Below are 15572 nucleotides of genomic sequence, written 5' to 3' on the forward strand. Positions count from 1 at the left end.
TTCAGATCCTTCTAAGAAAGAGGAATTAATTCCTAAATCATCATCCCAACATTCCACCAAGATTTCAAACCCTAACATTGTTTCACATCCATTCAACATTAAAGAAACATGAATTAAAAAATTTCCAAGATACAAAAGAAGAATCTAACTCAAATAAAAAAGAAATGCAATTTCATCAAAATTTTAAGTTAAAAAAGACAGCTATTTCTATATCCAATCTCAAACTCAGCAAACATTAATTTTTTTTAGAACTCCACAAGAATTACATGCACTCTACTTGACCTAACCAGCTGAACTCTAAGGGCTAGGTAGATCTGGTTTTGGTTAGGCCAAAAGCTAAGAGTTCCCCACACAAGTTCTGATACTGAGGGAGCCCAACGCATTTTACTTGACCTAACCGGCTGAACTCTAAGGGCAAGACAGGTCAGGTTTTGGTTAGGTCAAAAGCGAAGAGTTCCCCACACAAGTTCTGATACTGAGGGAGCCCAACGCATTCTACTTGACCTAACCGGTTGAACTCTAAGGGCTAGGCAGGTCTGGTTTTGGTTAGGCCAAAAGCGAAGAGTTCCCCACACAAGTTCTGATACTGAGGGAGCCCAACGCATTCTACTTGACCTAACCGGTTGAACTCTAAGGGCTAGGCAGGTCTGGTTTTGGTTAGGCCAAAAGCGAAGAGTTCCCCACACAAGTTCTGATACTGAGGGAGCCCAACGCATTTTACTTGACCTAACCGACTGAACTCTAAGGGCTAGACAGGTCTGGTTTTGGTTAGGTCAAAAGCAAAGAGTTCCCCACACAAGTTCTGATACTGAGAGAGCCCAACGCATTTTACTTGACCTAACCGACTGGACTCTAAGGGCTAGGCAGGTCTGGTTTTGGTTAGGCCAAAAGCGAAGAGTTCCCCACACAAGTTCTGATACTGAAGGAGCCCAACGCATTTTACTTGACCTAACCGGCTGGACTCTAAGGGCTAGGCAGGTCTGGCTTTGGTTAGGCCAAAAGCAAAGAGTTCCCCACACAAGTTCTGATACTGAGGGAGCTCAACGCATTTTACTTAACCTAACCGGCTGGACTCTAAGGGCTAGGTCGGTCTGGTTTTTGTTAGGCCAAAAGCGAAGAGTTCCCCACACAAGTTCTGATACTGAGGGAGCCCAACGCATTTTACTTGACCTAACCGACTGGACTCTAAGGGCTAGGCAGGTCGGGTTTGGGTTAGGCCAAAAGCGAAGAGTTCCCCACACAAGTTCTGATACTGAGGGAGCCCAACGCATTCTACTTGACCTAACCGGCTGAACTCTAAGGGCAAGGCAAGTCTGGTTTTGGTTAGGCCAAAAGCGAAGAGTTCCCCACACAAGTTCTGATACTGAGGGAGCCCAACGCATATTACTTGACCTAACCGGCTGAACTTTAAGGGCAAGGCAGGTCTGGTTTTGGTTAGGGCAAAAGTGAAGAGTTCCCCACACAAGTTCTGATACTGAGGGAGCCCAACGCATTTTACTTGACCTAACCGGCTAAACTCTAAGGGCAAGGCAGGTCTGATTTTGGTTAGGCCAAAAGTGAAGAGTTTCCCACACAAGTTCTGATACTGAGGGAGCCCAACGCATTCTACTTGACCTAACCGGCTGAACTCTTATGGGCTAGGTAGGTCTGGTTTTGGTTAGGCCAAAAGTGAAGAGTTCCCCACACAAGTTCTGATACTGAGGGAACTCAACGGATTCTACTTGACCTAACTGGCTGTACTCTAAGGGCTAGGCAGGTATGGTTTTGGTTAGGTCATGTTTTTAGCAACACATATTATTAAGTATGTACAGTTTTCACAATATTCATATAATAGATAGCGTGTATTCTACTCATTTATAAGCTATTAAAGTATGCATTTTCAACATATTTAAGATATTCAAATAATAAACAGAGTCACAAACCCAAGCTCCATGCTTAAGGGTTAGGCAAACATGCTTTTCTAAGCTAAAAAGCAAAGTAGGCATGATATTTATTCTAAGAATAGAGAATTTGAAAATTTTTAAAATTTAGACATTTTTAGCAAAATGAAAATTTCCCAAAGGACATGGAACATGCAAAGCTACAACCCCACCCCCACTTAAAATTTTGCTTTGTCCTTAAAGCATTTTAAGCAACATTCGAAGAATGGAAAAATAAAAGAAAGGGAACAGAAAACCTCCCCTTGCTTGCAAAGGTTCCAAATTTGGTTATACTTCATTTCCTTTTATTCCTACAGAAAGAAAACAAGAAGTTCTATCAAATTTCATTAAAGAGGTTAAACTAAAAATTTTTAAAAGAAGTTCTACAAAACTTAAAAGAAAGCAGTAAAATTTTGCATTGTTAAAGATCGATCATGCAATTATATTTTCCCTAATTTTACCCGGATCAATGACCAAAGGTTTCTTGAATACTTTCAAACCTCACCTAGAAAATCTTCAAAACTTTTATTCCATAAGTCTTATCTTTGTCTTTATTCGGGCATTGTCCTTACTCCAAGAACAAAATTGATCGTTCAAACATGTCACTTTTAAAAGTTTTATTTGTTTTGTTCTCGATATATCAATTCCAAGATAGTCTAGTAAAAAAAGGTATTATTCGTGAAAGATGGAGAACTTTTGGTGCTATTTCAGTTAAATTCTATCTAAAATGCAATGAAGCCTAGCATCAAAGTCAATTTATGATTTAATGCAGTGAGAAATAGTTAAGCTTTAAAATACTATCATCTTACATAACTTTAAAAAAAAAGAACAAAAGACTCCTTTAGGAAAACACTTGCCTCTTATCACGCTCTTCCTTCACTCAACAGCAACACTATGCTCTTAGTTTGTCCTTAAAGAACAATCCTGAAATTGCGAAAAAGAAAATCAAATTCAAATGTAAGATCAAAGCTAAAATGAAAAAATTAATCGTAGAGATAAAAATTTAAGCATCTTCTAATAGTACAAGAGTTGCGAAAGAGCCCTTTTCAACCTCTACAATAACCGATTGAATGCTGACCTTCCTACAAATGTGCATATAATGGACATCAGAATTCTGCCCAAGCATGGTTTATAGCGGCCTCCAATCGATGTCAAATGGAACAGGTTTCAAGAGGTCCCATTTTGGAGGATCGATTTTTTTCTCTAAAACAAATTTGTCTGCAAGATATCGATGAGAGGTAAGGATGACATGATAAGAAGTAATGCAAATGTTTCTAAGCGGTTTAAAGACGAGGTAAAGTGAAGAACAAAGACTTTGGAACATATAATATATACTAGTTAAATAGGTTGTAAGTTATAAACTTTGTCAAAACCCAGTACTTTAATCCCTAGTCTCCAATCCCATGAGATTTAAACATGCATTTTCTAATTGCCCACCTAAACAAACATGTTGCATCACATCCAATCCATTGATGAAACAACAAATACTCATCCATCCACAATCGATTCCAATAACTTACATCTTAGTTCCAGGAGGTCCACAAGCTGAGGCAGTTGACTCCTCAACCTTACCTGTTCCAAGATTTTGGAGTTCAAGAGCAACCATAGCACGTTCTTCGACAGTTCCACTCACAAGTATATGTTAGAGTGATAGGAGGAGGGGGAGAAAATGAAGATCTCGTTGATAACCATTTGATTTTAGAATTTGACTATGAATTCAAATAGTTCTTCGATTTATCAAGAATCTTTTATCCATGATAAATCACTAAACTTCATCTGTCTTTTATTTTGCAGAAGCACAAAAACTACTCTTAAAGAAAAATGTCATGGAGTTCTCCTATAAGCTCTAGAATTAATGTCAAGGGAGAACAAGGGATAAATGTGAACTGATAACTTAACTCAGTCAAACAACATCATTATCTTGCATGAAAATAAGCATTACTAGGGTAAGTACTTTCTTGTTTCTCACATAACAAGAATGTCAAAGAAGCACAAGTACAATTTTATAATAGACAATGAGCTAAACTGGTAAAAGTAAATACCAAAAAATGAATCAAAGGGTAGAGAATCTTTTGAAAACGAACCTCAATTTCTGCACTCCACCAAAAACAAAGAGACAGGTACTTCACGATCTTTCTTGATCCCACAAAACAAAGAGACAGTTACTTCACGATCTTTCTTGATCCCACAATACATATAGCATCTTTGAATATTCCAAAATCAAAAGAATTGGAAGTATTTTCAGCTTTTAGAGAGCAAAAGGTGTCAGGCACTCAAATTGGCACTCAAGTTGCCTATGTAATTGCAGTTTAGAGGCCAATTTGCATAGCTTTCTTCCCAGCAAGTTGTTTTTCTCTCTGCTGTGAATAAATACCAAAACGCTCCAATAACCTAAAAGAGTATTATTATTAAAAGCTTATTAGAAAGCACACGAGAGTAACTATTGGTATCAATTATCTACTACTACAGAATATGCTTTTGTATATTCTTCTCCAAAACAAACTAATAGTTTGACCTATTGATTATCAATTGAAAACACCTACTAACTCTTTAAAAACGAACAAAAATGAAGGTTGATAAATGAACCTACATCCTAGTATTCTCTTGCAAATGCACAGTGAAACATAATACTATCTATAGTACATATAAAAGCTTGAATGAGAAGAAATTTTTTATGACATTTTTGCCCTTCCACTCTATCATTTTCTATTATTGCATTGGAAACAATTTTGTCTTTTCACTTTTCTATTTTTATGGTAATTGAAGAATAAATGAGAGGATTTTATAAATACCTTGTGTATTTATTAGATTAATTGTAATTCATGAACAACTTACCCTTCAAGAAAACCCAAAGTCCATCCAACTTCTAAAATGAAAAAATCAATAATTCATTCTCCTCTCCTATATTTGTAACTAATGAATAGTTTTTTAGCATAGGGAAACCAAAAAATTTATCCTAACTATTAAATGCAAAGAATTAATAACTAAATCGATTAACTAATATAATTAATAAAACTTTAAAAATTCTTTGGATGGCTATAAGAATCCTTTATTTTACATCCAAGTGTGCAAACAATTTGGAGCATTGAACTAATCCTAAAATTTCAAGGTAAGCCTTTTCTTTTCTCTCTCTTTCAACCCCTTCTAGACCCAGGTTCAAGCCCACACTTACATTTTTTCATATTATTTTAACTAATCTATAAAGCTCCGGTCAATAAAATTTCTAGATTAGCCACTGGCCTTGAATATGCATATTTTGTTGTAAAAATTTGAACTGGTAGTTGGCTTACTGTAAAACATTTGCTGCTAATTACTTGAAATATCACAACTGAGTAGCAGTAACACACACTATTACATATCAGAATTCACAACTAGATGGTTCAATTCAACAAAAGCAAAGCTTTCCTGGTATTTTTAAGCCAATTTCTCAACCTAAGTGGAAAAAAGAATTCATTTCTCGGAATCAATTTATATCTAATGTTTTATAGAACAATCTCTCATGGATGATGGGTCAACAGAACTGCAAAAAGTGTTGCTGGACATTCTAACATCTAAAAAGATAGATTCACATATAACTAAACTGTGTGTCTATATATATGTACCTATTTAAAGAGAGAGAGAGAGAGAGAGAGAGAGATTTTATTTGTTAATGCACTGTATGGAGTTCATCGCTCGGTTCTTAACCGACATGCAAACTTTCAACTCATAAAAAGTAAACCAAGTTTTATGTCAAAGTTCAACCTCTCCTATAACAACTGCATAAATTTCTCCTTCCCCTTCTTATCGAAAACTATGATGCTCTCAGTTCCACCCATCCATAATGTAATTTATAACATTTAGTACAGGAGATAGATAGGCCATTACCTCACTTTGTAAGAGTGCAATCTTGTTGGTTGCCTTTTCATGTATCATTTCAAGTTCGTGCAACATCAATTCCATCATCTTATGCTCCTTCAAAGCAGCCTGGAATTGTTTTTGGAGCTCCTTTCTTTCCAGCAAAACATTATCACGATTTCCAAAAATTGCACATATTGTTGCAACTGCATGAAATCAACCATTATCAAGTATAAAAAGGGAAAAACAAATTTTGTATAATCTGTCCAACTGCATGAAATCAACCATTATCAAGTATAAAAAGGGAAAAACAAATTTTGTATAATCTGTCCAAGTAGCCTATGTGATACTCCAATACTTCAATCACTTATTGACTGAAACTAGTAAAGTTCCCAGAAGCCACCAAGCCACATAATCGGAGAAAATTCAATTGTCAATCATATGAACTTTCAACTATAGTCACTTGAGACTGATGAATGAAAACAAACAAAATGTTGAACTACACTTCTCCAACTGATGGTAATAAGTAAAATAGTTCAAACTATTGTTCAATAACTCAGGCTGCAAAGAACTCAATGGTACGATTCTCCCTTTCGAAGTCTTAAACACCTTACGTAATATTTTATGCTTTAGAATCTTAAGGATTCTCTAATCTTTACTAGAAACAACCGTAATCATTTGATCGTTCCAAACTTTTAACTTTAATATCATACCCATTTATGGCTAACATACTAGTTAAAAGTAGTTTGAGTACTCGGTTAACTCCTACTTGCAAGCAAATGAAAGTCATCGAGATGTTGTCTATGAAAAATCAACTACCGTAAGTTGAAGAATATTTTGCTTTATACATATTTTCCACAAAGACAAACCTATGATAAAAAAACAGAGAAAAGAAACACAAACAAAATATATCATTGTTGAACAAGCACAGATGACAATCAAGAAACAATGGAGCGAGAGGGCTAACCTGCCTTTCCCTTCGTAAAGCAGCTAAAATTCGTCCAGGAAGAGAGACAATTGCGATTATCCACATCAAAGTTGTCCAAAATATGTTCAAGTGAAGACTGACCGAGGTCTTCAACAGCTCCAACCAAGTTTGAACAACAACAACAAAGGTTTCCAAGATAAATGAGCATGTACGCATGAAAGACGAGAAAGGCCTCGTGACCAATAATATTGTAACATTCAGGAATTCTGAAAGAAAAGCCATTGAACCCACCAATACCACTACCTTTGTTGTTGAACTACATGCCAATGACTTTTCCGAAGCTGTAACCAGATTTATTGAACCCAGTTCTGCAAAACAAACAAATCCCTTCAACCAAACTGGGCCGAGGAAGCCATATAATCAATTGAGCAGGTAAGAAGTCGATACCAAATTTTAATGAAAAGCTATTCACTAAGATAAGAACTTCAGAACAAAAGGATGACGATGAACCTTTTTACTAACTGAATCGTAACATAAAAGACGAAAGAATAAACTAGTATTAAGAATAAGCATGGTTATGACATTATGTATTATCTCACCTTGAAGCATTCAGGTCAAAGATTGCTTTTTGAAACCAGAATACGAATCGATCTTATGCTATTTCATGTTTATGACATTTTGTATCTTCCCTCCTTTTCTCTTACAAAATTCTAACTAAATCAATCTTTGAGTGTAGTGTAATCCATCTAAAAAAAGATGAAAATGCAAAAACAAGCACAAAAGTGGCGGTTAACGTACACGGCTTGCAAGCATATAAAGGAAGAGATTGAATGCAGCAAATAGCCTTAATTGTAGATGTTCCTTTGGAAATGAATTCATGGTTCTTAGGTAGGTTAGCTTTCTTCGAATTTACTCTCCTTGAAACTTCAGAACTGGGTAGCTTATGGTTTTTATTTTATCATTTGGGTGGAGTGTTGAGATTTTATTGTAATTATTTGTTTCTATCTTTGGGATGTTTGAATTCCTCGATTGGAAGTTTTCTGTAACTTCCTTAGTTCCTTGATAATATTTTCATTTGATCAACAAAAATTTTCTGTTTCGATGTTAAAAGAATCAAGGTAATAAGGGGACAAATACGGATAGGGAAAAATGCAAGAGTTCTTATTAAAAGAAAGGGGATGGGGAGAAACTCTGACTTCTGTCAAGGTTCCACCTTCAGTATGGTGAACTTTTTCTAACTCACGAGCCCCTTAGTGCACAGGATTTTAGAATCTTTTCTCTTCTCTTTTTACTTTAAATAGTATCAAAGAAACCTTTTAGTCCTTTTTGGGGGGAGAAACTTACCTAAAGAGACTTAACAGAATAACAAAAGAATGCAGCACTAAATGGTGGTTATAACGGAAAGCATGCAGCATTTTCTTTGGACATAACAGCCTCCACTTTTAGAGATATTCCTTTGTTTTACTTGTAACTTTATCCTTTCCCGACAAGGGTTTGTGTTTTATTTTCATGTATGGTTTGCCTTCTACTTCCCTTTAACGAGCCCTTTTCTAGTCCTTTTAGTGCACTCATGACCTCACGTTAAATGTTTGTTTTCTCCAAATGAAAGTTGTGCCTTCATTAATTCATTAATGAAATAGTAATGAATGAAGGAATGGAAATACCTTATACTACATAAAGCTTAGGTTTAAAAGCTGTGTTTCTATCTCATACACACACAAATTACCTCAGCACATATTCTACTAACGGTTGAAATGGTTTCTACTGGATGTAATCCACACAATGTCTCAGCCCCAAGAAGAATTGCACACTTCCTGCACACTCATGAGAAGACAGTTATAAAAAAACGTCATACAATCATACCCCCTGTCAAAAATGGAACTAAGAACCCTGATTCATACTAAATAGAATGATACAATTGAACATAAAATAGATAAATTTTAAAAAGTTCAACCCAATCTTCAGCATCAGTTATTATGAGATTTGTGGCTTTAGAAGGTAGAGAGGGATTAAAAAGAACCATGACTTAAAAAATCCCTACATCTTCGGTCTTTAAACAATAGAGATTTAGAAATTGAATAACTCACCATCATGTATGGTTTTCCTTCTACTTCCCTTTAACGAGCCCTTTTCTAGTCCTTTTAGTGCACTCATGACCTCACGTTAAATGTTTGTTTTCTCCAAATGAAAGTTGTGCCTTCATTAATTCATTAATGAAATAGTAATGAATGAACGAATGGAAATACCTTATACTACATAAAGCTTAGGTTTAAAAGCTGTGTTTCTATCTCATACACACACAAATTACCTCAGCACATATTCTACTAACGGTTGAAACGGTTTCTACTGGATGTAATCACACAATGTCTCAGCCCCAAGAAGAATTGCACACTTCCTGCACACTCATGAGAAGACAGGTTATAAAGAAAACGTCATACAATCATACCCCCTGTCAAGAATGGAACTAAGAACCCTGATTCATACTAAATAGAATGATACAATTGAACATAAAATAGATAAATTTTAAAAAGTTCAACCCAATCTTCAGCATCAGTTATTATGAGATCTATGGCTTTAGAAGGTAGAGAGGGATTAAAAAGAACCATGACTTAAAAAATCCCTACATCTTCGGTCTTTAAACAATAGAGATTTAGAAATTGAATAACTCACCATCATGTATGGTTTGCCTTCTACTTCCCTTTAACGAGCCCTTTTCTAGTCCTTTTAATGCACTCATGACCTCACATTAAATGTTTGTTTTCTCCAAATGAAAGTTGTGCCTTCATTAATTCATTAATGAAATAGTAATGAATGAACGAATGGAAATACCTTATACTACATAAAGCTTAGGTTTAAAAGCTGTGTTTCTATCTCATACACACACAAATTACCTCAGCACATATTCTACTAACGGTTGAAACGGTTTCTACTGGATGTAATCCACACAATGTCTCAGCCCCAAGAAGAATTGCACACTTCCTGCACACTCATGAGAAGACAGGCTATAAAGAAAACGTCATACAATCATACCCCCTGTCAAGAATGGAACTAAGAACCCTGATTCATACTGAATAGAATGATACAATTAAACATAAAATAGATAAATTTTAAAAAGTTCAACCCAATCTTCAGCATCAGTTATTATGAGATCTGTGGCTTTAGAAGGTAGAAAGGGATTAAAAAGAACCATGACTTAAAAAATCCCTACATCTTCGGTCTTTAAACAATAGAGATTTAGAAATTGAATAACTCACCATCAAGTACAGCATTGGCAACATGAGTAGCTACTGCACGTGTAGGTCTCAAGTTGTTAGTCATGCTGTCTACCACACGAGTTAAAACAGCAGGCTTTCCAGCCATATTACATCTATAAAGGGTAGCTTTCTGAAACAAAAACACCTGTAACAATGTAGAAAACAGAAATAATCAATCCTAAGGTAACCATGGTAAAGAATATGAGTAAAAAGTGAGCTGACAATGACTTACCTCTACACTTTCAATCTTTGCAAATATTTGAGTTTGGTTAAGGTCACCTAGCTTAGAAAGAAATTGTCGAGCCTACATAAAAATTTAATTTAGCAATCAATATCCTCTATAGTAATAATCAACATAGTCAAATCACCCACAATCGATCATTTGTTTAAAGTGAAGACTCAATGCAAGGAAATAATACTTGTCGAACATCTTCCACATGTCTAGCATGTGACAGAGAGAGGAAGTCAATCTTGTTTTTTACTCCCCACGTAGCTATGATCTAAAGTCACCAGTCAACGTCAAAAAATACTATGAGCTACCAATCATGTTAAGGTTGTATAAGCTAATTGCAAGCAATTAGAGAGACTTAACAGGCATAAAAAACAGGAAACTGAAGAATGTTACTCTTTGTCTTTCTCAGTAAGTGTTGGAAGATCAATGTGAATTTCAGCAGCATGCAAAGTGTACATTGTACCAACCAACATGGCAGAGTTCTTTACCACACAACCAACATCATCTCCTTTCACTTCGAAAACCTGATAAATCCCCAACAGACATAACTCAGCATAACATCATTTACCACGATTCCTTACGGTGAAAAAAAATTTGAAGATCCCTACCAAGAAGCTCTTGAAAACAAGAGGGCAACAAACAACAAAATTTCAAGGGGCCTCAAATACAAGAAAAAAATGCAATCTTTTCAAGTTATCCCAAACCTTCACTCCTAACTTCTCGATCAAAACTTATGTTTCCAAAACTTGTAAGCTTATCAAAACTAGTAGTAAAGCTTGTTGAAATTGATCTCAATGTTCTCAGTAAATTCCTTGAGCGTGTTTCTTCGATAGACGAAGGTTTACTTTCACTGTGTTGCAGGTGAAAACTTTCTGGACTCCTGGACAGGGGACAAAGCAAGTGGAACAGATGAACCAACAAATACTTCTACTATTTGATTTTGAAGAAGAGAATCACAGGAGATGGGGGACATCAGAAGAATTTCAACCGCACACAGAAAACAGATAAAAAATAGTACAGTTGACAACCCAAGAGCCATTTAACTGAAATATTTCCTAAATGATTAGCTGGTAATTATTTAATCTTAGAAGAGAACTAGAATTCACCCAGGTCTATAGACAATACATAGAGAAATGACAATATGATGTGAGCAATTGTTACTAAAGGAAAAAAATAGTTTACTGACAATGAATTGAAGTAGCCTTTCCTTTGTAATTGAATGATTTAAAGAGTGATCTAATGAATGTTATAAAAAATAAATGAGGGGAGAGAAACTCGACCATGGAGAGAAAATGGATAGTGAATGAAGTACCAAAAAAACAAACTAGCGAATGCAGTCATAGTTAAAATAAAACCATCTTCAAAAGTAGTCATAACTCAACCAAATGGCACTATATTTTCTATAAACCCAACTTCTTTTCACTTTTGAAATGTTCAATTTGTGTTAGTTCCTACACACAAAAAGGTCTCGAACTCCTGAAATGGATAGAATTACAGGGCTACAGGTTATAGTATTTTTGTGAACCTAAAGCAATTATGAAGCATAACCAAGTAGCAAACACAAACACAAACACAAACACAAACACTTGATGAAACTTCTAACAGTCACAAAAACTTTGGAAGTTAGTAGTGCAGAGAAAGAAAGTGAGAGAAGTTAGTAGCCTCTTAAAATCCCTTTTGACTCCTTCCCAACTTCCCAGATGCAATTGAACCCCTTGAAAATGACCATAACTGACTCAAATTACAGTAAAAAATCAAATTGAGTGAACATATGGCAAGTGGGTTCAATTCCTTTTACCACAGAAAACTATAATACAAGTCCTTTCACTTCTTAGAACCAAAATTCCACAACCACAGTTATGCAAGAAGAAGAACAACAACAAAAATGCCTCTTAAACTCCAACGAGAAATACAGAGGAACTTGAATTCCAAAAGGGAACTTAACTTACCTCCGTACTTCCATGGATAGGGGTGCACTTAGTTTCGCATATTAGCACGAGGAAGATAAAAACCTTCATTAGAAGCCTAGTAACGTCTGCCATTGTGGATACACACTCCTCTGTTAAATTTTCTACACCAGATTTTACATCTTCTCTAATCTGTGAGATGATTCAGCATAAGACGAAATTAATTTTTCATATTACAGGAAAATATCATTTCACCACCCAAATTAAAACAAAAATATACCAAAACCCCCATAATCACACCACGTAAACTACCTTCGCAATAGAATCAGACAACCCAGGGATGGAATTCTCAGGAACGGTCTCCATACTGAGCTTCCGCTTAAGTGGGTTAGAAGAGGGAGCAGGCTCTTCAACTTAGTCGGCGAGGGTTTGGAATCGGGAACCATGAATTGGGATCGGACGGTGAATCATTTTCTTTGGAAGACGATGTAGGTTTCCGAGGGGTCTGCCGCCCTTGATTCCGGCGCCGTTAGCGCTAGGAATAGAAGATGGCAGTGGATCGGCGACATGGGTATGGGTTTCTTGAGTGCGTGCTTCATTTTAGAGAATGGAAATTGAGAGATAGGAAGAGTGAAGACGAGGAACACGAAGGAGACAAGAGAGCGAAAGAGAAGGGGAGGAGGAGAGAGAGATGCCGTTGAGAAGAAAGATGAAGAAATTGAAATTAGAAATGAGAGAGAAGCTGTGAAGGGAGGGTTTCAAAGAAGAGAGAATAAAGTTTTTTTTGAAATTTGAAATAATGTAATATGACTTGTACCGTATAAAGAATAAAACATTTATTTGTAAACATAAATAAATTTAAATGTTTTGTGATTTTTTTGTTTCATAAAACACTTTTAAATTTTAATTCAGAATTTATAGGAGCAAAATTAGAACTAATTTAAAATAAATAATTCTAAATGTTCTTAAATTCTTAAAACGATTAAAAAACAGTTATTTTTAGATTAAAACCAGTGAAGTTTTATTTTAAGAATACCTTTAGAATTTAAAAATAGTTCAGTAATATTCTTCTTAATTTAAATTTTATACCAATTTTCTCTCGATCTAAATAAAAACTTAAATTTTAAGTTAAGATCATAGTTTTAATTTCATTTAACTATAAACATACAGTGATTGATCAGAAATACAACTTATTTTCTATAGTTATTGTCGTAATTAACACAACTAATTAATTGTCAAATAAAAATTATATCTGACTATTAACACTATTTTTTGTTTGACTAATTATAGTATGTTTTAAAGGGAAATTTTCGTTTTGGAAATTTAATCTGATTCTATATGAATAATAAATACTTTTTTGTGAATTATTGACCATATAGTATCAGAGCCATTAAGGTTTGCAATATCGTGGTGGGTGGTTTCCTTTTCCATTAGGCTTTAAGTTTAGGACATCATTGAGTAGCCGGACTCATAATAATGTTAAAACTGCTAAAATATTTACAAATTAGAAGTCTATTCGATAGTTTCGAGATCCCACTTTCATGGAAATATTAATTTCTATGAAAATTTAAAAAAAAAAAAAGTGATGTAAGTTGTCATAATTAATTAATGAAACTTCTACTGTGACTTAATTAGACTATGATTGCCATTTTTAATCACAGTTTCTATAAAGTACGACAATATTTAGATGTCTGTTGTAAATGGATGCATAAATGTTGATACAAGAACATAATTTAAAACAAATGGAAAAATAATTATACTACAAAATAATATAAAATTTAGAAATATTTGAAGGTGTAATAATGAGAAAATAATATAAAGTTTAGAAATATGTATCAGAACTATAGATTAAAAAAAAATCTTGACATGAACTAATATAGTTAGTCATAAAAATTGAATTTTTGTTCATAGGTAGAAATTTCTTGAAATCTTGAAATTTCGTTTAAATGGAGAAAAATAGAGTATCTCAAAATATTCTCGAAAATTTAAAGTTTAATCAAAATTGGAGGAAAAAATGCCTCCTAACTAACATTTTGAGCCCTTTGAAATCTCAGAATTTTGAGATTTTGATGGAAATTTTAAACCATAGTTTGGATTGGGTACTACAAGACCCGTTGATATACGTTGTTCTTATTATTATTATTATGTTGTTGTTGAGAAAATTAGTATAAATTTTAGATAACTTTTCAACTTTTTCTTAGTTTTGGATAAATTTTCCTCTAAAATTTGATATTTTGTCTGGGTTTTCTGAGTTTTAATAAAGTTTTAAGCATGTGTATTTTAATAAAAACTGTTTTTAATCTATTAGCATTTTAGTTGCTGTAGATTTTGAAATCATATTCCCCATGTCATTTACTTTTTACCTTTGCATGAAAATTTGTATGTAAAAATACTAAATTTAAAATTTATTTTAAAATTAGGTTAAAAATCGGCTTACTTTATGAATTTCTGTCAAGAACGATTTGTAATTTTAAAATTCTAATGATAGTCATCAAACTTTAATAAATAACAAATTTAGTCTCTATAACAAACAATTTATAACAAATCTAGTCGACGTAAAAAATATATATTCCTAAGTTTTAATGAAATTTCTTACACATTCAGATATTGATGTTATAAATTATAACTAGAAGGGAAAGAAAAGAAAAAAAGTTTCAATTTTATATTTAATGGTTTTGTTAAATTTTTTTAAATGTTGAAATGTGATCAACGACTATATATATTAATTAAACACTCAAATAAAAGTTCACGGAGGAAACTCGTAAATTTATATATCATCTCGTATTAATTATCAAATTACATACAAATCGAACAACGATAAGAAAATAGTTTACCATTCTGAATATAATGGATATTCAATTTTAGGAATAATAATTAAGTACATCACAAATTTAAAAAATTTACAAATATAATAAAATTTATCAGTGATAAGCTTTTGACGTTGGTAGATCACTCTTATAATCTATTAGTGATAGACCAATATTTGCAACATAGTCTATTTGCAATGACGATGAGATGTATATTATTGATAGATTTTGATAGATATTGTTATATTTGTAATTTTTTTAGAAAATATTGTCTCATATACTGATGTTTTAAATCTAAAATTACTATATTTGAAAATAATTATTCCTACCATTTCTAATATTGTGTCTTATTAAATAACAATTTCTAATATTATATTTTATTAAATATAGACAAAGAAAATGTATTATATATCTTGAAAACCCTTGAGTTCTTGTATTGTCTCGTTAATTACAATATATTTTTATGACAAATTGTTTTACGTGTATCCTAATTATTCAAAACTCATGAGTAAAAGGAGTGGTTCTCAAGTGGAACATGATAACAGTGGTATGACAGATGTTCTGATAAACACATAGATTCAATTTATGTTTTCTTTTAAGAAAACAATAAGGAGGAATCATTTCTTGAAAAAAAAAATTATACATCATGAGCTTATTATATTTAACAAAACAAGATAAAGATATAAATTTT

General features: G+C 33.6%; 1 protein-coding gene across 4 annotated transcripts; it reads right to left on the reverse strand.

Annotated features, from left to right (window-relative positions):
- Positions 1–2773: 2773 nt before the first annotated feature.
- LOC107991156 (pyruvate kinase 2, cytosolic-like) lies at positions 2774–12840 on the reverse strand. 4 transcript variants are annotated; one of them, XR_007822199.1, is made up of 17 exons: positions 12387–12840; positions 12117–12266; positions 10872–11047; positions 10561–10691; positions 10355–10435; positions 10168–10239; positions 9936–10080; positions 9573–9660; positions 9352–9461; positions 8990–9076; positions 8769–8878; positions 8408–8495; positions 6721–7049; positions 5784–5959; positions 4004–4310; positions 2998–3137; positions 2774–2843 (listed from the first exon to the last, which is right to left on the reverse strand). XR_007822199.1 is itself a non-coding variant. In XM_051087181.1 (9 exons), the coding sequence occupies exons 4-8, from the start codon at positions 10531–10533 to the stop codon at positions 8443–8445; spliced, it is 357 nt and encodes a 118-aa protein (XP_050943138.1). In that variant the 5' UTR covers positions 10534–10691; positions 10776–11047; positions 12117–12266; positions 12387–12840; the 3' UTR covers positions 7285–7427; positions 8408–8442. The 4 variants fall into 4 exon arrangements, 2 of the variants coding, with proteins under 2 accessions (XP_050943138.1, XP_050943140.1); XR_007822201.1 differs by having other exon boundaries at positions 10528–10691; XM_051087181.1 differs by lacking the exons at positions 2774–2843; positions 2998–3137; positions 4004–4310; ... (4 more) ...; positions 9352–9461; positions 9573–9660 and adding an exon at positions 7285–7427 and having other exon boundaries at positions 10528–10691; positions 10776–11047.
- Between the last annotated feature and the right edge of the window lie 2732 nt (positions 12841–15572).

This window comes from Cucumis melo, chromosome 1 (genome assembly GCF_025177605.1).
Source record: "Cucumis melo cultivar AY chromosome 1, USDA_Cmelo_AY_1.0, whole genome shotgun sequence".
In the NCBI taxonomy this organism is placed as follows: domain Eukaryota; kingdom Viridiplantae; phylum Streptophyta; class Magnoliopsida; order Cucurbitales; family Cucurbitaceae; genus Cucumis; species Cucumis melo.